The sequence below is a fragment of the Hesperophylax consimilis genome, chromosome 28, assembly GCF_061612785.1.
Source record: "Hesperophylax consimilis isolate HC1 chromosome 28, BYU_Hcon_1.0, whole genome shotgun sequence".
Classification (NCBI taxonomy): Eukaryota; Metazoa; Arthropoda; class Insecta; order Trichoptera; family Limnephilidae; genus Hesperophylax; species Hesperophylax consimilis.
The window spans coordinates 17,531,260-17,556,453 of record NC_142863.1 but is presented as its reverse complement, the minus strand read 5'-3'; the positions used below and the strand labels follow the sequence as shown (position 1 = coordinate 17,556,453).

The following is a 25,194-nucleotide window of genomic DNA, read 5'->3' as shown; positions in this document are numbered from 1 at the left end:
CGATGTTATACGTGTTTGCATTCAAAGAGGCTGGCTTTTAATGTGTAATTTTGGCTACTGCTCAAGGTATAGATTACTCAACGTTACTACTTAGTAGAAAGTTGATTCGTTCTAAAATTATTTACTGGAAATTTATTCTAAAATTCTAACTTCATTTTAATCTTTACTATAAAGCAGACAATATATGACTGTGCGCTTAAACGGCAAACGCTTTCTGACTTCGCGAATTGGCATCATGAAATTTGTACGGCATTTTCTCTCTGTAATTTCGAAACCTTTCCATAGCTCCAGCTTGAGAATATGCATTCTGACTTAAAATAAGACAATATGCCAATTATTGCTTATTCATTATTTCGTTATGTTTAACCATACGGTCAAAATTAAATAACATATATTGTAAAACTTGTTTATCTATCTATCTATTTATATGTATAAAGAAGAGTGTCTGTGGCGGGCAGCAGGCGTGGATTTGAATTTTTAAACAAATCTCCAGTTTTAATCCGAGATTGATGACATTTTGCATACTTGATCTTCAACTCGGGGAGAAGTTCACTCTCTATACGAGATTTAAATTAAAACTACCCACATCCCTCTTTCTAAGTAGAATATTGATGAAATTTTACACACTTGACGTACAAAATAATTGGAAAATTGCTCTCATCAGATTTCAAGTCCGGGCAAACGCTAGGGACATCAACTAATAATATAATAAAGTTAAATAAAATTGTCTATGACAGACTTTTTATTTCGATGTCAAATGATGACATCTAAACCTATTAAATTTTTCGTAAAACATTTACTGCATCAACAATAATAGTTGTTGTCAACCGTTATATTTTTTATAGTCGTACAGCAGGCTATGAACGACCTCTTTTTTTGGATACCTTTTTATATTTTAATCAAAAGCAGATCAATACCATTCTTTCCACCTCGTTAAAAATAAATAAAAACATCACGTCCGTCAAATCAATTTCATTGCAGTATTGCATAATGCGTTCACAGCTGTTTTATTTCATAAATTAATACTTCAAGTGTGCTTGCACTTCGGGTACTTCAATAATTCTATTTACTCTTTATGGTCTTGGTCAATTAGAGATCATTTCTATAACTTACACAAGCCCTTGTCAAACTTTTGACATGTCTGTTTAGTATCTAATGAGAACACTTTGTAAACATACATCTCTTTTGCAGTATGCTGGATCTTTTAACCCTTCGTGCTAATTTGTTCGGTTTTTACGAACAATCAGCTATTACCCGTAGGGTCAATTTGTTCGCTTTTCGGAACATCTCATATGATTTCGTAGAAATGGATGGGTCTCCCCTGCTGTCGTAGTGAGTAATATGATATAAAGGCCATTAAAAATATAAAACGCTACACTTTATTTATAAATCTAATAATAATAATAATAATAATTGGATAATTTGTAGAGCGCCGTTTTTGTGAAAAATCACCTCAAGGGCGCTGTACAATTTATTTCCTAGGATCTACATTTGTTATTTAGACCAACTGTGCCAGCACGAGGTTCGTCATCCGTTCAGGCATGTGTCTGCCGCCAATATAGCGCTGACATGTGTCTGCTGCCAATAAAGAGCGCCGACACAACATCCTCACATAGACAACAAACCTTGGCAGCACCGCTGTGACGCTCGACAAAGACAGAAGATGGAGACTCTGCTGCAAGAGTCCTAGGTAGCGAAGGAACTGTACCAGCTGCTGCAGGGAGAGAGACTACCCCGTCTACCAACTGTGCCAGCACGAGGCTCATCATCCGCTCAGGCATGTGTCTGCCGCCAATATAGCGCTGACATGTGTCTGCTGCCAATAAAGAGCGCCGACACAACATCCTCACATAGACAACAAACCTTGGCAGCACCGCTGTGACGCTCGACGAAGACAGAAGATGGAGACTCTGCTGCAAGAGTCCTAGGTAGCGAAGGAACTGTACCAGCTGCTGCAGGGAGAGAGACTACCCCGTCCACCAACTGTGCCAGCACGAGGCTCGTCATCCGCTCAGGCATGTGTCCGCCGCTAATATAGCGCTGAGAAGTTAACTACAGAAGAATTAACATATGTACCTCTATGAAACCGAAGGTTTCGACCGAAATTTGAGAAAAATTTATGAAACTTTGTGAATTTTTTTGTACCCACCAAGGAAAACATTTCTTTAATAATTTACCGGAAGAAATTAGAAGCATTAATGATAAAAAAACAAAAATTGAACTATATAAAAAAATATTTTAGGGAAATCATTAACAAAAAACCGATTCCCCTAGTTTCACTTGAAAATCTCACAAATTATCCTAATATACTCTATTTATCCTCCATAATGAGAGATCATAATGAGAGATCTTGGAATTATTTTGGACGAAAAACTAAGTTTCACCAATCATATCCATCAAATTGTTAACAACGGTATGAAAACACTAGGCTTCGTATTAAGGACAACTAAAAACTTTAATTCTTTACAAGCCATTAAACTATTATACGTATCTCTAGTAAGAAGTCTAATTGAATATAACTCAGTAGTTTGGTCTCCATCTTATAAAATTCACATTAACAACATTGAGCGAATACAAAAAAAATTTCTACATTTTATAAATTTTAAATTAAATATCCCTGCCGAAGACAAAATACAATTTCTTATTAAATACTCTAAAAATACATACATTAGAAGATAGACGTAAAATAAACGATTTAACGTTCTTATTCAAAATACTTAACTCTAAATTCGACTGTTGTGAACTCCTGCAACTTATAAACATACATACACCCACAGTAACAACACGACAAAATACAATATTCTACAGCAGCATACATAAGCGTAACTACATTTCCCACTCTCCGATACAACGACTTCACACCATGGGAAATCATTACTTGGGTGATGTTGACATATTCAATACCAACTTGGCAAGTTTTGTGGATCACTTAAAACATTTATTTCAACAATACTCCTAAACACATCATGTAAACCAACAAATAGCTGTAATTTTCTGTTTTTGTTTCTTGTGTTTGTATGACTTGTTGCATAGCTTTTATCAAATGTAATTTTATTCTTATTTTTTATGTTTCAAAGTATTTGTCAAATTAAAATTATAGTACCAACCATGTAAAAGCCCTCTGGGAGTAAAATAAATAAAATAAATAAATAATATATATTTTTTCTTCCTTCCAAATACAATAATTTGTATGGATTTTAATTTTGTATTTTTTTTTACTTTGTAACCTAGTTATATTATTTTTTCGCAAATTTACATTCCTCTTCCATCCACAAGCAAATGCTTTTAATGGAAGTGTAGTATAAATTAAAACAGTATGACTTGTAAACATTGTATATTTATTGTAAAAAACACAAATAATAATAATAATAAATACATTTGACTAATAAAATGTGTGTTTTTTTGCGGATACGTTAAGACATACTGAATTTTTTAATTCGATTTTATTGCAAAGCACGAATTCTTCGACTTTCTGACAATATTTAAGAAATTTATTGGTTTATATGTAAGACGCATGAAGGATTCAAAGCTTTAAACGATGCACATGTTCGCCTCTAGATGTGTACTCTCAATATCATCCCAATTAAGATGTGTTCTATTAGTTTGTGTAATTTCAAATAATCAGTCTCAATCGCTAAAGAGGTAGTGTACCCTTGTGCCCCAAGTATGTTAATGTTTCTTTCGTCTTATCTACATTACATTTAAAATCGATTTTGAGCTTTCGTTTCGTTAGGGGGTTAGTTAATATCAGCTTTTTTCTTCGAAGCGTAAACCTGGCTCGAAAGTATTTTAACCCTTTTGTTGCCGAAAAAAAGTTTTTAAAAATGTACTACAAGTTTACGAACACCGTGTATAAGGGGGTAATAATTTGGAGTATACTGTTAAATATTTTTAATTTTTAATGATTTTATCAACTGTTTATTTATGTTATTCGGGTCCAATTAAAACGCAGTTAGTGGATAGGTTTGTGAAATGAGCATAAATCTTAATTATGGTTTATCAAGATGTTATCAAATATCGGGAAACATAGCGTAACAAAAAATTATGACATATTCAAATTAAAGCGAAGCATTTTTATTTTACCATGTTCTACTTTTGTCTTTACACATTTGCAAAAACAAAATGAAATTCCGTTACAACGTTAGTTACTTCGTGCATAATTTACGTGTAATTTTTAATTTCAATCCATTGGTAATGCATTCACTAGGTATAAGCTATAAGCTTACAACAATGACATTATTAATTTTTATTGCATTAAGACTCACATTTGCCCTAATTATGGATACTATTTTTTTAAAAAGGGCCTAGACGGTTGACACGTAGTTCCTGTGAGTACTTAGGCCATAGGCCCATTGTGCTATCTCCCATTTTACCTCAATCCTTTAACAACAACCCAGTCCCTTTAATAAAGTTCACCAGGGTTGTCATTGGGTCTGTGGCTATGTCTTCTGGTTCTACTGTATGTCTCCCCAGGTATCTGAACCTAGTTTCCATCAGTGCAGGACATTGGCACCATAGGTGAATTGGAGTCTGTAACACTATAACGTTGTCCGAAACTTTGGTGGCTAAATGAGGAAGCGCGATACGGCATTATACCCCAAAACATAAATCACGACCATCTTTGTTTATATTTGCCACATTTCAACGTAGATGCCCATCGTGGTTAAGCGGTTAATATACTCGGCTACGAATCCAGGAGTCACGCATTTGAAGCCCTGCGTTCTTTTGTTTTTGATTATTTTAACGTGCCGCAAATAATATATTTTATTATATCATATTACGTATCGTAACAATCGGTTAAACTTTAAAAATATATTTTTTATTTTTTATTAGGGATATGAACGAAATAAAAGTGTAGGTACGATATATTTTCTTACAAATTCCCCAGACAAAACGAATTTGTTTTCGAAATATCAAGTTCTCTCACATTTTTCTATGATCGGAGTAAAAATTAAGTAAAAATGTGGTTAACGTTTTTGACAACATTTTTCACGTTTGATATTAAAATTGTATTATTTTCAAATAGTAATGTTTCTTTTAAATGCATACACCGGAAAGATAATTTTATCCAGTGTCTAAAACATTATTTGTTTTCACGGAAAGTTAGTAAATAAAAAGTATATAGCGCATTTTAAATATACAGAAAACATTGCAAACTGAACAAATTTGATGAAAGTACTGAAGGGTTAAAGCAGAGTTTCCCAAACTTTTTTGCCCCCTAGACCACTTTCCATTTTGTTTTCGTAGACCCCTTGCCTGCCGAATATTGAATTTTCCTAAAACTATTAACGTCCCATGTGATAATCGTTTATTTTTTTAGTAAAAATATTCCCTTCCCTTGCCTGTCCAACAACCGGTGGCGGTATAGTTCCTCTATCTTTACATTGTGCAGACAGGGGCACCGTTGTGATAAGCAACGGGAATTTCTTTCTGTAGCTGGCCCTACAGAACTGCCCCTTAAGTTCTTTGTCAGTGCTTATTCCGGTCAGTTCTTCTTTGTCAAATGATATCCGAATCTTCAACGTTGCATTTCCATAGTCAAAATTTCTTCAAACTTTGACGTCGTTTTGAAGTCTGTGTGAAGTGCATTTAAATGTTGAACGTCATTATTACCCTGGACGTTTTTCAAGAACAAGTTGGGGAACTAGGAAAATTCGCGGCTTCCAATGTGCAATGTTTTGTTTGAATATATTAATTCTGACGAGAAAAGGAACGTAGACTCTATTTATATACCTCAATTATCAACTTTACGAAATATAAAAATAAAAATATCAAATAAGTAATTTCTCAGTCTATTATATTTGTGTTAGGTCTATTGTGTCATTTACGGAACTCCTAAATGTTGACATGAGGTAAATGAGGGTCCGCTCGTATGTACCCCCATTTGAATCTCGTGGACCCCCAAATTTTTTTCTCGATGACATGCCGATATCGACCCCTGGGGGTCCATAAAGACCACTTTGGGAACCTCTGGGTTAAAGCATAATTTCGATTCCGAATTGTGGTAACTCACAAGGGCGATGCTAAGAGTTCCACTCCACTCTTGTATGATATATTCCAATGGTACTGTCTTCTTTCGGTTTCTCAATTTGATTATTTTCCCAACGATTTGAATGCAACTGTTGTATTCTCATCATAGCGTCATTAAAGCGGTGAGAACTGTTCACTTTTTGAATCAGCTAATGACGGAACCTATTATGTCATTATAATATCGGCCACTGAAAATTGTATTGGTCGTCGGTTATTCCAATGTTATCTTTATTCTGGAAGTTACTACCCGGTTCCGCCCGAGTTTCAAAGAGATTGAAACATAATACAGGGTTTTCCAATAAGAGGTGTTATTTTGATATTCAATCGTAAAAGATCAATGTTTTCGTTGCTTGTGTGGCACGTAGCGCCGTCTCATTGAAAGTAAACGTTGTCCAGATCAATACCATCCAATTCCGGCCATAAAAATCATTAATCATCTCTCGATAGCGCAACAACCATTCACCGTAACTGTTGCTCCAGCCTCATTTTCGAAAAAGTAAGGTCCAATGACTCCGCCGGACCATAAACCGCACCAAACAATCACACGTTGAGGATAGAGAAGCTTTTCAACAATAACTCTTGGGTTTTCCGAGCCCCAGATGCGACAATTTTGCTTGTTGACGAAGCCACCGACGTGGAAATGGGCCTCATCACTCAAGGTGATTTGCATTTGATTCACTCAGGTGAATTTTAATAATTTCAATGCGTTGTTGAAGCGTGTATCGTTCCATTTTTATTAATGGCGTAGTTTCTACTTGTCAAATGTCAAAAAATGACAGCTTCAAAAGTAACATCTACCGGAATTGCGGGCTATTCAAAATAACACCTCTTATTGGAAAACCCTGTATGTTAACTAACTAACCATCACGCCACTTCTTATCAGTGGTAGGCAGAGCGGAAGGACCGCCAAACAACTCGGTATTAGCACACACTCCTTGCCTCATTCATATTCATACATCGTCTCATACACACTTTTCTATTATTCTAACTCTTGACATGGACCGACTCAATTATCTGGTTCTCTTGGCGTCCCCGACTTGTTGTACCATTCACTGTTGCGTCTTATATTCTCCTTATTTATACTCCTTTCTTCGATAATTCCCTCTGCACACACAAACCATCTGAGCGTCCCTTTCATAATCTTACTCATTACGCTTACGTCAGCCTTGCATTCTCTGCGAATCTCTACATTTCTTATACGATCATACATAGTTTTACCACATATACGCTTCAGGAATATCATTTCTACATCGTTCAGTCAACAATCAAGTCTTCTGTTAGATTTAGACTTTCAATCTTAAGGTAGAAATGACGTAATGGGTTGAAAACAGTTCTCTTGACATCATAATTACGTACATAAAAGGCTGCGTAAATTTCATTACACTAGAGCTAACTATTTGAGAAATTTTGACGCAAACAGGACAGTGTATTCTTTTAATGTACTATAAATTTCTGTGTTTTTTTGTGACAGATTCCAAAATTTTTACTCGTAAATGCTTGAAGGAAAGTTGTATTTTATGTGGTTTCTCTGTTGTCGTAGATTATTATTGAATAATAACTATCACACCAATAAACCTAAATGTTTTAAGTATGTAATTGTTCCTATAATTTTATTTATTTTTTAAATTATGTCACTTTCAGGATGTTGTAGATTGAAATTAGTTGTGTTGCATTTCAACTTGTTGAAACAAGGTTTTTGGCATTTTATAGTGTTCATCAACAGATCATTGTGGTGATAATGACCCAAATGCTGTCGGAAACTTTGATTCAAGAAAGAGGACGCTCAGCACGATAAAAAACATACCATTTAGTAAATAAAATTTTGATGGGTAGGAGACCTAAAAAAATCGCGTTTGCGATCTTTTATTCGCGAATTTTTACGCGAAATTCGCGAATTCACGAAAAACGCGAATTTAGCCATATTCGCGAGATTTATTCAATTCGCAATTTTTGGGCTCGTGATTTTCATGAATTTTAAAATAAGAACGTAATAAATATACAATCTAAATATTTTTTGTCTATCGTTTCGACAAGCTTTAATAGCCATAACATGGACCGCAACCAACTTCATCTTGAAAACGTCGCGTACCTCCCATAGAGAATTATATTTCAATGGTACCGCCACGTTTTGGCTGCAAAATACCAAAAAGTTAACATAACCTAACTTACTAGGTTGAAAATTAACACTCCAGACTTTCCCAAAAAATAACGCGATTTTTTTAGGTCCATAATCCATCATATTTCTACTAATAATACTTTTGGTAAATAAACTACCTACTAACTGTGTTCTTACCGTACATAATTACGAGTATATAAGGTATAGGTATTAAGTTAATAGTTTCTAATAGATTGCTGGTGAACTAGTTTATAGTATAAAGTGTTTTCTTTCAATAAATAAGATTGTGGTTGGCACGTTTTTCTAATTAACCGTATCATTCTTACGATTGCAGTTATTAATTTTTAAAATTTAAATTATTTTCTTCATAAAAAAAGATGCAAGATATTTGATATCGACATAGCTTGTTTGGGTGCTAGTTTTTTCAGTGATTAAATATCTGTTACCTGATCAATATAAAATCACTCCAATAATTCAATTCAACGGTCTGATGCTACAAGGAAAACCATCGCTATTATTTAATATAACTATTATATTTAAGTATGTACATTTCATGAATAATATATCACAATACTGGTTTGCTTTATCATTTTACCTGATTTATATGTAGAGATCGTTGGAAGAAATATATCCAAAAATAGTTCTGTAATCTATTATTCTGACCGGTTATGTTAATATACAGTGCTACAGTCTTCTAGCTCCAAATCATTGAATTGAATATTCGGGTAACATGATCACTCCGTAAGAATCTTCCACAACGGTGAATATATTATAAATAATTTGATACTAACTTGTAAACAATTCAAATTAATCATACCACCTTTATGAAAGGCCAACACACTAGCGGCACCTTTAGCAGCAGATACAGAGCCTACTTGTTTAAATCCTGTAAACATTTAGAAGGCGGGTCTGGGTACCAACCAGCACCGCCCTAGGAATTATTAATTGGATAACCTAACACATCTGCCTTAGGGGTCACCCCATGGTGATTAAGCAGGAGTGTCAGGGTTCTTGGGGTGAGGTTTGTCTAGGACTTAACTGCGAGGCGGGCCCGTTCGTTAGAGGGCTGTTGAGACCCTATGACCTCCCTCAAAAAGACTCTCCACACGGCATCCACCTTAATGTAAAAAAAACTACCATTTAAATTTGAAAAAGATTCAAGATATTTTGTTTTGCTCGCCTTTCTATTTAAAAATCAGTAACTTTTCCATAAAATAGTGCTAATACTATGTAATATTTTCGGAATTCTTCAATATGTTGTGTTTATTCTGTTGGTAAATTTATTAGTATGACCAAATGTCATCTATTTTGAATATCCATTAAGTAATTTACCGCATAGTTTACTGAAAGTTGAACAAGTTCGGCGGCCATCTTGACAGCCAACTGTCAGTATCTGGGCCTTTAAATTAAAGGTGGCCTTGTGCAAATCAGTCACCTGTGTTTTATTTATTAATTATATTATTTTATTTGTACTGTATTGTATTGTTAACCCTTATGTGTCGGTGATGGTTCATGTATTTGTCTGTTTTCTTTCCTCTTAACCCTTCAAATAAAACACCTGGATTTGGCGGATGGATACCTCCACTAACAACACCATTTCACAACACCATCTGTCACCTGTCATCTGTCAAATTAACATGGGATTTTTACAGCATTGGAAATATGTCAAGGTTGGTACTACGGATATTTATGGCTTAATTAAGATTCAATGTTGTCGTGTATTTGATATGATTATTATTTATATTTACAAGTGTCGTACAGAATTTATTCGGCACTTGAGCCAATTGATTTTTACATTTGAATATGTTGGTTGTTACATAAGTTGTGTTATTTAAGTCGACGATATGTTACTCTACAATACAATGTATTTCATTATCTTTCCTTGAAAAATTCTTCGGGAAATCTTTTTAAAGTTAGCTTTTTTTATTAATCAGCCTCGAAACAATGTCTCACCCAATTTAAAATGATAATTTTAGTAATTTTTTAGTTTGTACGTATTATTTCTACGACTATTTACAAACCTACAATATAACTTAATCATAGTTAGATTACCTTTAAAATATTCTGATCAAACGAAGTTTTATGAAATGAACGAAAAAAATACACATTCGTTCAGTGTTACAAACTACTTCTAAAATATTATGTAAAAGCCCACTAGGGCGTGTAATACATTTTAATATATAAAAATCACGTGTCACGTGTGATTTCAATGAAATTTTGTGAATGTGTATGGTTGGTTCCAGTTTGAAACATGGGATGTTTAAATATCGTTTCGTTATAGTGATTTGTTTTTGGGGTATTATGCCGTGTTGTGCTACCTCCTTCTATAGTCAACTTTTCGGACAGCATTGCAGTGTCAATCATCAGGGCAGATGTGTAGATATGTAGATTACCCATCTGCCCTGATGATGGACACTGCAATGCTGTCCGAAACGTTGGCTATAGAAGGAGGTAGCGCAAAACGCCATAATACCCCAAAAACAAATCGCTACAATAATTTTGGCCGTGAAAATCTCAAATCACACCTGTATTTGAATTTACATCATTTGCATTCAAAACAGTATTTAATTTTGGGTTTAAAAACAGCGAATTTATTTGAAATTGAGTGTCAATCGGGGATATTTGATGACATGATATATTTGTCTAGACCCGAGGGGTTAATTAATGCCTTTCACTGCTAACCATTTTGCTTAATAGAAAACTTGGATTAAACTGTTCTCTGTTTCACTTCCTACATAAACTTAACACCAGGAAGTTTTGACTTGTATCCCCCGTAAACATTAAACAGGTTACAAGTTATGAATTAATATTGCGTTATATTTTAAAATCGCTTGTCAACATTGTGTCCCAACAATCATTATCTTGTCCTCGCTCTCGACTCCCCGATGAAGTGGGCAGAATAGTTCTAGACCGTTCAATTCCAGTTTAACATAATTATTGGTATGCGTCTGCAATCATTTCATTGAATAAATAGGAAATAATAAATTACAAGTTTTTTCGTAATTGATTATGTGTAACGCGATTGACGCACTATTTACATAATCTAATAAATATTCCCACTTGCTTTGAAAACCGCGTGGGCACCCTATTAACGGTACGCACTGCACTTAAATCCTGCCACCCAAGTGAGCAAATTTAACACTTCCATCAAAAGGGAAAACGATTTGTACTGCTAATTTTATTTTGCTGTGTTATGAAAGTATCCCTTTTGTCGAAGTGGTGATTGGTGTGTCCAACCGTCAAGGCTTTTAGGGTGGTGTTATTTATATTTTTTGACGCCCACGTTTTCTGTTACGTCACGGTCGCGGCCCACAGTTCTGTGACGTCACCGTTGCGTGGGCGTAACAGCTGTTGCGTTTGACTTTTGCAAACTGGATTCGAGACATGAATCTGGAGGCGTTTGTTTGTCAATCCGACGGACCGCTTTATTATTATGGAAAAAGTGTAGGTTATGATAAGCGCATGGGTTTTTATTATATTTTTATCTTAGTTTTTAGGCATAGCGAGTTGTTTGTCCAACAATTATTGCCTCTCACGCTAATTCGTATGGAGAATTAACTATATTGACAATAACTTACTAGCTTTTGTCGTGTCTTTTAACACTTCTTTACAATCGTCATATTATATTTTGGTGATGATTCTTCATTTTAAACTATTTAAATGGTAGTAGTCATGATATGCAACGTCATCAGTTTGAAAGTTGTGGAAACCATATATCAATTTAGATACATTTGTAGATCGCGCTTTTGGAGTATAAGACTCGGGGTAAATATGAACTAAGACGAATTATTGACCAGGAAACCCTCGAACCAGAGTTCAGATCGAAAACCAAAACTTATTATCCCTTCATAAAATTACATTCATGAAGAGATAGCTTAAAAACAAACGGACGGCGAAGCTCAGGTGTTGTCCGGCGTTGTTGGCCAAAACTTTGGTAACGACTGAAAACGGCACGACCCTTTCGACACAATGTGATTCCCCCAGTTTCCTCATCCCCAGCACTCAAAACTACACTTACTGTTGTGCTGCAACCTGTATAAATGAATTTATTCTATCCAATTTTCATATTATCAATGCTTTCGTTAAATTTTTCCTCTTCCTTCGTAGCAACTGGTTTCTAGAATGTTGCATAATGTGACCACAGAATATAAGTATATACATAAATATTTGCTTGTCTACTTTAATCAATAACCCCACGTTAGTCAGTACACTACCAAGAACTGCACACCGTCAACATAAAACATGCAAATTAAAAGTATTCCGAGAGAAGTAGATGCGAGTATTTTTCATCGATGATTCAAGCATCTCGCACCTGCCACTTTAAATGCTGTCATTGTATGCAATAATAATTATTCTGAAATACCAGATTATGTGCATAAGGTAGGCCTGAAGAAATCAGTCCAAGGTCGACCTGTCAGCGATAATTCTACTATTTTCGACCATCTAGACATGTTATAGCTATTGAAAATGTGAGGTACACTTTCATTCATGGCGATCTGATGGGCAGTAATGGTTGATTTATGGAGATATATTCGTAACATGGTAACACTTTATAAGCCTACGCGTCTAAGAAATTCAATTGATTTTGGTACAATGTTTCAATGATGACTGATGATTCATCGTGCAAGAATGCATCACAATTTCAATCCAGCGCCTTACGGCTTAGGAATGCGAAGATTGCGAACTTGTGTGCAAGTTGCATTACTGATCTATCTCTTCTAGGTAGTTGGAGTCCTCATTTTGCTAGCTTTGGACGTTATATTCAACGATGGAAATTATAGTATAATTCAATAATGTCCAGTTGCTTAGTATTGGGTATTTAACCTTTAGAGTCTTTTTGGGAGATATTTCTCCCAGCCAGACTAAGGGGGTATTTCACTATGTCGGGCTAAATATCTGACTAACTATCCGTTGGCTGGCTTTAAAGATCAGAATAACTTCGTTATTCAACGGCGACCGTTTCACCATTGTTTCGAGCTTCCGGATAGATAACACTCGAAATAGTCTGGCAACATCGCAAAATGTTTGCAGTTCTCCATCTACTGCCACGGCTGTCATGCGTCACAGTCCGCACACCGCGAAGTGTGCATTTTTTTGGTTATGTTATGTTGATTATCAAGTCATTTTAGATAGATTCGTGTCGAATTAATACATTGTTTCTTATTTTGAACACAATCAAATAATTCAGGATGGATCATACAAGCATTCAAATTCATTCTACAAAATTCGACTCACTTCTCAGCTGTTAAACTCGGAATGTTTTGACGCCATCTTTGATTCGAGGAATAGCGCCTAACGTGAAGTTCGAGCACTGATTAGTCAAATCTAACTTTAACCCGAGCTTTAGCGTTATTCAGATATAGTGAAAACGAAAAAATGACTAATCCGCGGATTAGTGCTTGGTCAGAACATAATCAGAGATAGTGAAATACCCCCACAGACTCATAAAAGTCATGCTACCTCATTTTGTATTACGGTGAGATATATGATTTACACAGTATAAGAAAGAGACAATAACACGCTTTGTATTTCCATTTAAAAGTTTACAGTAGAGGCTCACGAAAAATTGGAAATAATTCTATGAAACAACATTTAGCATTTCAAAAATAGTTGTCAAAGTCTGCAAGTTTTGTAATAAAGTAACAGCATTAAATACGTTTTTAGTTTCGTCTAAAGTCTAAAGTGTTAATTACAATTTACAGGATAAAAAAAATGACTTTAAAAACTTTATGTTTATATTCAAAATCTGTTATTGTCTTTGATTTGTGTTACTAAAATGTGATAAAATCTTGCTTTCAAAAACACTATTTAATTTTGAAATTGATCTTGATTGTCGGTTTCTTGTCATCTGGCGTTCTTTCCAGATGACATCCCCGTCGCAGTCCTTAGGACCAACAGAATATAAGAATGGTATTATTCTCGTTTGTTCTTGTGGATCAATTATGTGGAATGTATTTTCGAACGCAGGTCCAACACTATAGTTTTCGCCTTGTATTGCTTCAAAACCAAATATAAAAGTTCTGTTTTTCTTTCCACATCACCAGCCTGTCACAATTTTTGAGATCTATACAACCTTATGGTGGTTTCATCTTCAATTAGATTATCTCTAGTACGATATTATTTATTTTAATTCATGAGGTTCTATTCCGTTCTAAATTTTGTTTTAAATTCATTTCATTCAAAGGTCTTATCTTTTGGTGCATCAAAATATAGATGCACAGTCAAAATCTTTTTCTGAACCGTCAAGGGCGTCAGAACCTGTTGTTTTTATCACCAGGCAACCTTTTCAACACAAAGTGCATAACTTCTGTTGACCATTGTTTGTTCTGAAGGTTGGTGGCGGTCAAACGTCGTGGCAAGTTTTTCGTTTTGTTTTTCCATTTGAAATATCCCTCAGCCAATATTTTAGATCTATTTTACTAACCAATATTGTATTAAAAACAGTGTAAAATGGGTAATTATAGATATGGCAGTGTATAAAAACGACTATCTCATCGACTATCTATCTCATTAAGGTTTTATTTATCAAAATGACTATCTGAAGATACGGGTTTCGCTCTGCAATCTGCATTCTTTGGCTTTTATCAGTCTTTTTGCATGCTATTCTTAGCTTTATGGCTTGATACTAAGAGAGTGGATTGTTAAAATGTCAATAATTTTCAATACTATTAAAACATAAATGACAACAGAGTCGTAAAATGTATGTATCAGTGGAATCATCTATTATTTTATAACTGGTATCAAAAATTACGAAGGACGGGACAAAAACAAAAATAACAAAAAAAAAGAAGGACGGGTTGTTTCATAGAATTTAAACAATTCTTCAAATTTCAAAGGTGATTTTCAAGTTCTTTGAAGGTTCTATTTAATTTATGAATTATGGATTAACGCAAAATAAAAACCAATCTTAGGACTGATTTAAGAAATTTTAATTAACATGATATCCAAAAATATAATTAACGGGTTGTTTCAGAGAACGATTCTTCAAATTATAAGGTGATTTTCAAATTCTGTGAAGGTTCTATTCAAGTTCTGTTATTATTTCAGTTTTGTGAAGTAACTGGCCAATAACGATATAATAATAGAACTTGAATAGAACCTCCACTGAACTTGTCAATCAAATTTCAAAGTTCATTGTCATATGTACGGTATCTCTAACTAACGAGTTGTTTCGGAGAATTTGAACAATTCATCAAATTTAATAATTTATTTTTAAGTTCTGTGGAAGTTATTTTCAAGTTCTGTTATTATTTATGAGCCAATTGTTATACAGAACTGAAATAATGACGGTATTTGAAAATATCTTTCACATAACTTAAAAATAAACTATGAATATTTGACGAATTGTTCAAATTCTGTAAATCAACTCGTTTTCTGTAAATCAAATAGTTTTGTCCGTAAAAAAACTAAATTCTTTCAAGAATGGCATACAAATACAATATTGGATTGAATCATCGGTATAGCAACACCTTGTAAAAAGCGTATTTCAATCAAATAAATTAATTAACGCCATCTACGAACGAGTAGATTATAAAGAGCGTCGCGTTTAACCTTTTTCCGACTTTATGTCAGGGTTAAATCTTCCCCATAGGAAAAACTAAACCCTTCCACACACTTTTCCACAAATGATCATCTAGTCAATTAACATTATGCAAGTGCATTATATAAGCAAAATAAATGCAAAACAAAACAAGAACAACACGTCAACTCACCAGAGATTTTTTCACCAAGACTTTTTTAAAATATTTATGTTGAGGGATCAGTAGGATTTATAGACCCTGTTAGGAGTTCTACCGAGCCGAACCCTCTGATATGAAAATATCTGGAGTCGGTGAATTATTTTCCCATTTGATCTCTGGTGAGTTGACGTGTTGTTCTTGTATTGTATTTATTTTTCTTATATAATGCACTTGCATAATGTTGATTGACTAGATGATCATTTGTGGAAAAGTGTGTGGAAGGGTTTAGTTTTTCCTACGGGGAAGATTTAACCCGGACATAAGTCGGAAAATATTATTTTAATATTATTATTTTCAAAACCATTCATACGACAAATTTATTCTCTTTTGCGAATAAAATTATAATAACTGCGGCTATAATTTTATATGCTTCTTAAGTGGCCTTTTAATGCTCTCTGTAAATTCCGCATGTTTAATACCCCGGGCGTAAAGCATAATTAATAATAATTACGATAATATTAATTCATCTCTCGCACTCAGGCAGGCGTCTTGATATGACACTTGACCAATTTAATTTCATGCACCGTGACCGATTCCTCCTCTCCTGGTACCGAAATCTTTCAACTAGAAATTCAATTATACTTCTTCTATCGCATGGCTGGCGATTAGTTCATTTGCATCTACGAATAATACGTACAAATTATTCCGCTCAATTAATATAAGTTCATGAATGCGTAAAAGTCAGTTAGATTTTTTCTCCGCTTCGTTTGTACTCTTTATTATTATTACCAATTTAACGTGGTCTTTGCAAGTTATTGCTGGTGTCGTCCTATAAAAAATGGGCTTTGCAAGTTAGTACCTAGTTCATCGAGCGAATTAATGGGCTCTTGTTGTTTTTTCTTTTAATTTGATTGGACTTGCATGTTTATTTGATTAACTGGTTTGATAAACGAATTAACAAACTACCGTTATTATTGTTTCCACGTTTTCGTTTGCTGTTCATTGCTCTCTCTCTTATAATATTATCATTTTAATAGTTCTCAGCAATACGATCTTTGCAAAATTGATAAGCAATGTTGATTTATGCCATCTTATTAGGAATACCTAAAGGATTGGAACCTAGGCCTTTTTACATTTAGATTTTTGAATTTATTACTTAAGTACAAATCCTCAGCAGTTTATTACGCCATGTGCTATCTTATATTCCTATTTCTCCTCATTTGACCAACCACAGTTAACGAACCACATTAGCCAACCAATCCAAAGAGTGGGTTAATGTATGATTTTGAGGTTGTTGGATGGGATTTTGGTGAAGTTGTCCATATTCACCCTATACAGAATCCTAGAGAGAGAGAGGGAGGGATCCCCGACAATTCAATCCACAATTAGTTGCATATTTTATACGTGTTATAAGTCTACGACTGGGTTGGCCACGAATCTTTACGGTATTGCGCCGACTGATGTTGAATTATCCACCTCTAATGATATGCAGATAAATTTGACCATTCGCTTTCATTCCAGTCCTATAACTTCGATTATTTGGCCATTTCCATCTCCTTCCGCAATCACTGCGTGTTAATTTATGCCATCTTTCGTTTGAACAAAGTCAGTAATAATTCAGCGATCATGGCATTCATCCCGATAACATATGATCTCTTAATATTTTCTAAACGTTCTTCTCCTGCCTACCACAATTAGCATATATACTATATTATCTGAGCTCACAAATCAACCACCAGACCAAGCAGTAAGCGCATACCGTTCCTTCTAACAGCCTCTTTGATTCCAGTTTCTTTTATTATTCGTTTTGAGATTTATATGCGAGCCCAGACTGTAAAGTGGCTATTAGATGATAAAAGTGTATATTTACAAAATACTCTTGCCTGTTAGTATGTATGCGTTCACCCGTGTGAATAAATTTAATCCGACGTACCACAAAGCCTATTACATACATACCATTTTAGCAATGTGTTTGGGTTGTTTGTAAGAGTGTACTGGTGTGTGTTACAATCTGCTGTCAAGACGGTGAACACCGGCTTTTAGGTGCTGAGGTCATGAGAGCGACCCTCATTGAATGCAGTTTCTATTTCGGTCTGGATGACTTGGCTTGTGACCGTTATTCGTAATTTTTGAAATTGGTCGTTGACAGAAACAAGGCTTAATATTGTTAAATACTTGTTTGAAGGGTAACATATCGATTAAAATTTTAATTTCATTATTATATTTGTATAATTTATGTGTATTTTATTTTATTTTCAAAACACCTGTAATTTTTTGACACAATTATCACGTTATTCATATTTAATCAATGATAAACTCAAAATTTAAATTTAATAAAATTTTCCGTCAATTTCTTCATTCTAAAAGCTTGCATGCGCTTTTTTTATTTCACTTTCTTTGCTTCTTTATTATTCTGCCGTAATATCTAAAGTTAATAATCACATTTTTCTTGATAATCAACAACTATTCAAAATCGTAAAAAAAATATTTTCAATTTCTTAATTTTTCGCTTTTTTATAAATTATGATTTTACAATTTTATTTTTTTAAATTAACAACTTATTGCTTTTTTATAACAATTCTTATTAAGTGTTATAATATATTGTACCCTCAATTTCAATTGATGAAACCTGTACCCGTGTTAATGATACTTTGATCGCGGATCTCTGATGGATTGTCACGTCCCGAGTTTCAAATGGCTTGATGGGTCAATTGTATTTGCACTCATCTTCAATAATTGTGTTTAGTAGCAACGCCCTATTGACGTTGGCAGACCATCGAGATCCGTGATTAAACTATTTAGCTTTATTATAATTCAATTATGTTTTGTTTTAGGACTTAATTATGATATTTTAATGTACAGAAGAGCCCCCTTTATCTATAGGACATCTTGTCTATTGTCACCTACATTTTTATTTTGTTTTGTTTTATTTTAAAATCGTCTAGTCATTTTGAAAATTGATTGATTCATTTCTATGAGTAAGTTGGGCTTCTCTGTTCTAGTTATTACTAGAGATAGACACAGATAAGATTACAGTTGGATAGAGCATGTTGCATGAATACCCTAAGAGGGCATTAACATCAATTTTTCCAAAACAGCCACCAAATCTACTAAAAACACTGATCTATCCAATCGTGATTTTATCCATAGTTTTCTTAAGAATCTGGAGGATAATGATTGAATTCTCACCCGTTAGAAATAATAACTAAAAACCATTTCCAAAAGCTTTGCAAAGCACCCCTGAAATGCGATTGTAAATAATTAAGTGTTTCCTCCCCAATGGCAGACCTACACCCGCCTGCACGTGTGTGAGGTCGTCAACGGCGCGCCGTGCTGTCCGCCAACAGTAAGTCGCCTCGCCTTGATAGTATTGTGGTAATAGCCATGGAAGTTTCCATGGTTGTAACCACCCTGGCAGGTCTGGAAGTACCAAATATATCTGGAACAAGACCTGACCGTGTAGTTTTTAGCTGACCAGCACTGTTGTTGATGTTGTATTATTTGATGCCAGTAGTGCAAATAGTATTGTCCAATGTAAACTGCGAGATGAATTAATATTATCGTATTTATTATGTTGAACCATGTAGTTTATAGTACACAAGCACTGTTGTTGTTGATGTTGCATTATTTGATGTCAGTAGTGCTAATATCATTGTTTAATGTTCCGCTGGACAACAGCCGACTGTGTAATTGTAGTTTTTGACGTTGTGTGGTGCTAATAGCATTATCCAGTATCCAGTAATATAGTGCCAATATCAATTGGACAAGTGTTTTACCATGTAGTTTATACTTTGCTAGAGCTGTTGTTTTTGTTGTGTGTAGATCTCTGGGATTGTCCATAGTAATGCTAATAGTCTTTTCTAGTTCTTATGATAGTTTCAATATAAGCTGAACAAAAAGGTGTGTCCATTCAGCTTGCATTTTTGTATGTCAATTATTGATATTGTGTTAAATGTTGGTAGTGCTCTAGTAATTGTCCATATTAATACTATTAGCACTGTCTAGTTTTCATGATTGTGCAAATACCAACTTAACAAGAGCCAACAACGTAGCTTACAGTTTTGCAGAGCAATTTTTGGTAGCATGTATCTTCTTATAATTCTAAATGATTAAGTAGTGATTCGCTCATTAAAATGTTTTAACGACATCGTTATCTGTTAGATTTTTTGGTTCTTAAAATCTTCAAAGTTCAGCCAGTTTGTTAATTCAAAATCCCTTTTCAAAGAAGTTTTTATTTATCTTTTCTGTCCGTTACCTCCTACTCCTACTTACTTGGAATTCTCAGAATGTGCATTAATTTATAAAAAGTTACCCAAGGTCAAAACTGAATCAAAAACCTTGCTGGTTTATGTAAACAACAATAGCAAATAGGTGTCCACACTGTTATTAATAATAAAACCTCTTATTTTCCATTAAGACGGTGACCCTTTTCAACTCTTCCAAACTTCCTAGAGTGAAGCTTACTGAATGGGTTGTTGAATTATTCATATATATTGGTATTGTTATGTTCAGGCATTAAATCTGGTCATTTAGCTGTGCTCTTTTGCCACTAGCGCTCCTTGATTTTGGTAATATTAATCGAAAACTTCTGGTGGCGGATAAGCAACCTCTGTATTCATGTTTAATAGGGTCATTTCTGTTAAACCTGATTTTACTATAACTGCACCCTTCCTTTCTTTGTAAATAAGAGCTGATATGATGATTAGAGCTGGATGTTGGACGTTACATTGATGTAAACGACGTAATAACATGTAATTAATCCATAATTCTTGTATTAGTGTAGCTCATAGTCCAGTTGCTTGATGAGCAGCCTTAACATAGAGAATGTCGCTCTGTCTGCATTAGTCATATTCCTTATCATAGGTCCTCTGGCGTCCAGCTTTTGATGTAAGCTCCAATAATTGTCTTTAGGTTAGTTGATTTTTTGCGACTCTCACCCATTCGAAGCTGATAGTGCTCTTTGGGTCATTAGCCCATCTCATCTGTGCATCTGTAGGTGACCTTTCTTTATTTTCCTCGGCAAAAGACGCTGTCCGATCAACGCGGAAGATTTTGAGATTTTTCTATCTGGAACTGTTCTGAAGTATAAATAATGTTCATAATGGTAATGTAAATGGAATAACACCCTCTAAGCTGTAGTTCATAAGAAGAAGTAATGAAGTTTTGCTGTAGGTGAATTAAAACTATAAAACATATTATTATCGGCGTTACCCAAGGATTTTTGAGCCTATTTTATTTCTGTGTAAAAATGATTACTTTAGTTTGAGTGTTTTTAACCACTTTTTTAGATATTTTTACATAGATTTTGAATAAGTTATTCATTTATTGAAACTTTCATCCTAAAACTGTAAATTTGCACGATTTTCTTATAATATTTAAATAGTTGAGTATTTATTTAGGTATTTTACAAAATTGCATTTCTTATATCGTTTTCCAAACCAGTTTTTGTAATGACATGTTATTAAAAATTTGCTTCGCTTAATTTTGATTTGCTATGAAGATATGAATTATTATCTCGTAAATTATGTTTTTAATTTGTGGCTGTTGCTGTTTTATTTGCATGCTAACAAAAATACAATATCTACCGGAGATTTCAACTATATGCAATCATAGATTAAGAATACTGCAATGTTTTATTGAGTGAATGAAATACGTGAAATTCATTTACCTTCAAAGCAAAATAATAGAATAAACGAAAAAAATATGATTTTTGTTTATTGTACTTTTAATCAGAGCGAAGCAAATTTTCCATACTAATTTATGTGTGAAATTATAAATAGTGTTTTAATGCTAATTTTAATTTTTTAGTATTGTTTTATCACACTCTCTTAAACACATTAATTGCTTTAAATGCCTCAATTTTGTGACATAAAAAGACGCACGTAATACCCCCCCCCCCCCAACAAAAAATAGTAGCATAATGAACCTTTTAACAAATATTTTTTTATATTATAATAAAACAAATAAAAAACTTTATTCCACTTAATTTTATTTTGACCGTAACCGGTTTCAGCTCGTCAAAGCCATCTTCAGACTGGTACACAAAATTCTTAGTCTACGGTTTATATACACAACATATGGGGGAGGGGGGAGAGGGGTAGTTTATAGGGTTTTAATCAATTTTATTTGTTACTAAGTCGTTTAAGATTGTTGAATTTCTAAATATTTGGTAATTCCAGTAAGCTAATTACCTTGGGTTTGTAGCTTATTTCAATATTTATTAGGGAAAAAACCTCACAGGTAATATGCATTATTAATGACCTAATTTTATTGTCAAATCATTATTTATGATGGGATTAGACCCTAACTTTGTAATGAATAAACAATTAGAATCATTTGCCAAGTCTCCGCTCTTGCATCCATTGTAATTTTCATAATAATTTCGACATTAAAATAAGTAGTTAGGTTAGACCATCCCTATTTCAATGTAAACATGTACCCCTTCAATAAGTAACTTTGTAATTAATAAGCTATTAGTATCAGTTGCTAAGTCCCTACTTTCTTAATTCTTATAATAATTTCTCAAATGTAAACATGTATCTTTTCAAAAAGCAAATATAATCCCATCATAAATAATGATTTGACAATAAAATTAGGTCATTAATAATGCATATTACCTGTGAGGTTTTTTCCCTAATAAATATTGAAATAAGCTACAAACCCAAGGTAATTAGCTTACTGGAATTACCAAATATTTAGAAATTCAACAATCTTAAACGACTTAGTAACAAATAAAATTGATTAAAACCCTATAAACTACCCCTCTCCCCCATCCCCCATATGTTGTGTATATAAACCGTAGACTAAGAATTTTGTGTACCAGTCTGAAGATGGCTTTGACGAGCTGAAACCGGTTACGGTCAAAATAAAATTAAGTGGAATAAAGTTTTTTATTTGTTTTATTATAATATATTATAATGGAATTCCACCACGAATTATCGGTCTCAAAAATAGAAATATTAAAATATTTTTTAACTAGTAATTTTGGACCATTAGACGATCAGCAACATTTTGAATTTTTGACTTTTTTTTTGAATTTTCACCGTTAAAATTCTGATCGGCTGTCAAGTACATAATTTTTTTTTAAATATTTTTTTTTATTGAATATACAAACACATTACAATAATTTACAAATGTAGATATTTCGAGGCTGTTTGCGAAAAAATTAGAAATTTTTAACGAAAACTGCCCAACTCAATCGAGAAATTATTTCTCGTGTGATGATTATGATGTTTTGGTCGTCCGGCAATAATAATTTGACCAAAGCCAAAACGGGCCGAGAATCGGCGCTTAAGGCCAAAGCTTAAGCGTTCAAAGATGGTTTGAAAAGAAGATAAGTAAATACGAATCTTATAATATTTAAAAAAAACTATAATAATTAACATTTTTTTTTTAAATATTTAATAAAACACGACTCGTTTGAAATAGAGCAAAAATCTCTGGATAAATGCTTTAGTTACATTTAAATATGCACTGTGAATTTTTTCATGCCTATAACATATTAAATAATAGAAGAAAACGTGTTTTAAATCATTTTCTGAGCTTACTTTACGATTTTTTTCTATCGAGGAAATTTCATATAGTTAACGTTTCTGCATAACAAATGTATGGATATTATCTTCAAAAATAACATTTATAAATTAAAAATCGTAAGAAATTGGGTATGTGGGGACTTAACGGGGATGGTTCAAATTACAAAAATTCAAAATGGTGCTGATCGTCAACGATTTGATGGTCCTCGAGTGAGTGAAATACCACAACAAAGTGTTGGAGTGAAAAATTAACTGAGAAAAGAAAATGGGTAAGGAATTTTCAGAATGTCTGTTCACTTAGAATAAAACTGTACTTTAAGTTTATACCTTTCTATTTTTAGTTTTGCAACTGTTATCTAATTGAATGTTTTTTTAGAAATTGTGTCAGCTGTAGCTACGAAAAATACAGATAATAATGGGTGCAAAAAGAGTTCACATTCAATTATCGTTGACAAGTTGTTTTAACCTTCGGTTGGTATTCGTCATGCTTCTATTAAATTGCAGACTGGAACGAATTCAAAGTGTCACACAAATGGAAATCATCAAATTCTCTACCTAATATGCATTTTAAAATCCTTGCCTGAAAATAGAAATCAAATATAATTTTTTGTATTAAGAGATTGATGTCATTATATTTAAGTGATTTAATACTCTCGTAGATTTATATTCGCTACCTTTGCCCTAGTTTCAACACCTATTTTAGAGCGAGAGTTAAATTGATATTTTCACAGACCCCCAGCTCATGATGGAAATCACAGCGCACTTAAAATAGTTGTGTTGACTCCAAGAAATTCTCAACAGAAAAAAACACGCGCAAATTTCTTGACACCTGAACTTACCGCTCTATTTTTTTCTGCTTCGTGCAATCCACTGACCAGAATAGATAATCCTGTTTAAAGAAGTTTAATCTATACGGATTTTAAAGAAAACTGATGTTGCCAGTTTTCCTTTTTTACAATTTCGGTGTGTTTTTATTTATTCTTATACTGTATAGATGTCACTTATGACAGGTAAAAACATGCTTTTTAAAAATAAAACAGCGCCATATGTTGGACGTAAAAGCAACACCCGCTATTGTTTCTCTATCTGAACAGACGGATCGAGCCACAGCGACGCGGGTCGGGGTACGGTGACCGGATAAATCAAAATCAAAATGATAATTCATCACATTTTAAAAAAGTTATATAAAGTCATGGAAAGTGATGAAACAAAAACTTTATTAACTGAGTTATGTAGGTTAATTTAGGTTTAATTTTTTTTGTTTTGTTTTCATCGTTTTTATTGACTTTATATCACTTTTTAAAGGTGTATCGAATAGTCACTGTGTTGAGTTATCATGGAACCGCGGGGTACAGCTAGTTTCGAATAAAAGAAAATACGAGGGTAGGTATATTCAAATTCAACAATTTATTATAAGTACCGTTCGTGAGCTCAGAATTAGAGCAGGCTAATCGTGCGCTTAGCGAAGCCTTACTGTTTCCATACAACTTATCGTCAAGTTCTCGCGTGTCTGCCTCAATATTTTTAAGTGTCAAGGGTTCGGCTAGTAAGCGTGCTTATTCCTTATCTACTCCTACTGTGGCAATATCGCCCCTGAGTGCAATACGGTTCTAGTCAAATGGTTTAAGTACAATTTAATAAATTGCTTGGTGACATGCCATCAGCCATTTCCTGGATAAAATTCACAGGGCGAAGTTTCCTGTGGTAGCAATATGATAAATATTGACCCACTCATTGGAAGTAAATGAAAATAAAATTATTGTGACGATTCTGGTTATAATAAAACTCCATCTTCACAACAAGCACGATGTCTTTTTATTAGACTGAAATACTCATT

General features: G+C 33.7%; 1 protein-coding gene across 10 annotated transcripts in view; it reads left to right on the top strand.

Moving 5' to 3' along the window:
• Positions 1-25,194, top strand: part of shot (dystonin-like protein short stop) — a 644,554-nt gene that overhangs the window by 317,839 nt on the left and 301,521 nt on the right. For 4 of the 10 annotated variants that reach the window (XM_089648719.1, XM_089648708.1, XM_089648705.1 and 1 more), the window contains one exon: positions 9,799-9,816. The exons of the other annotated variants lie outside the window; for them this stretch is intronic. In XM_089648719.1, the coding sequence (XP_089504845.1) occupies positions 9,799-9,816 (18 nt within the window). The remainder of the gene's footprint in view (positions 1-9,798; positions 9,817-25,194) is intronic. 10 annotated transcript variants of the gene reach the window in all.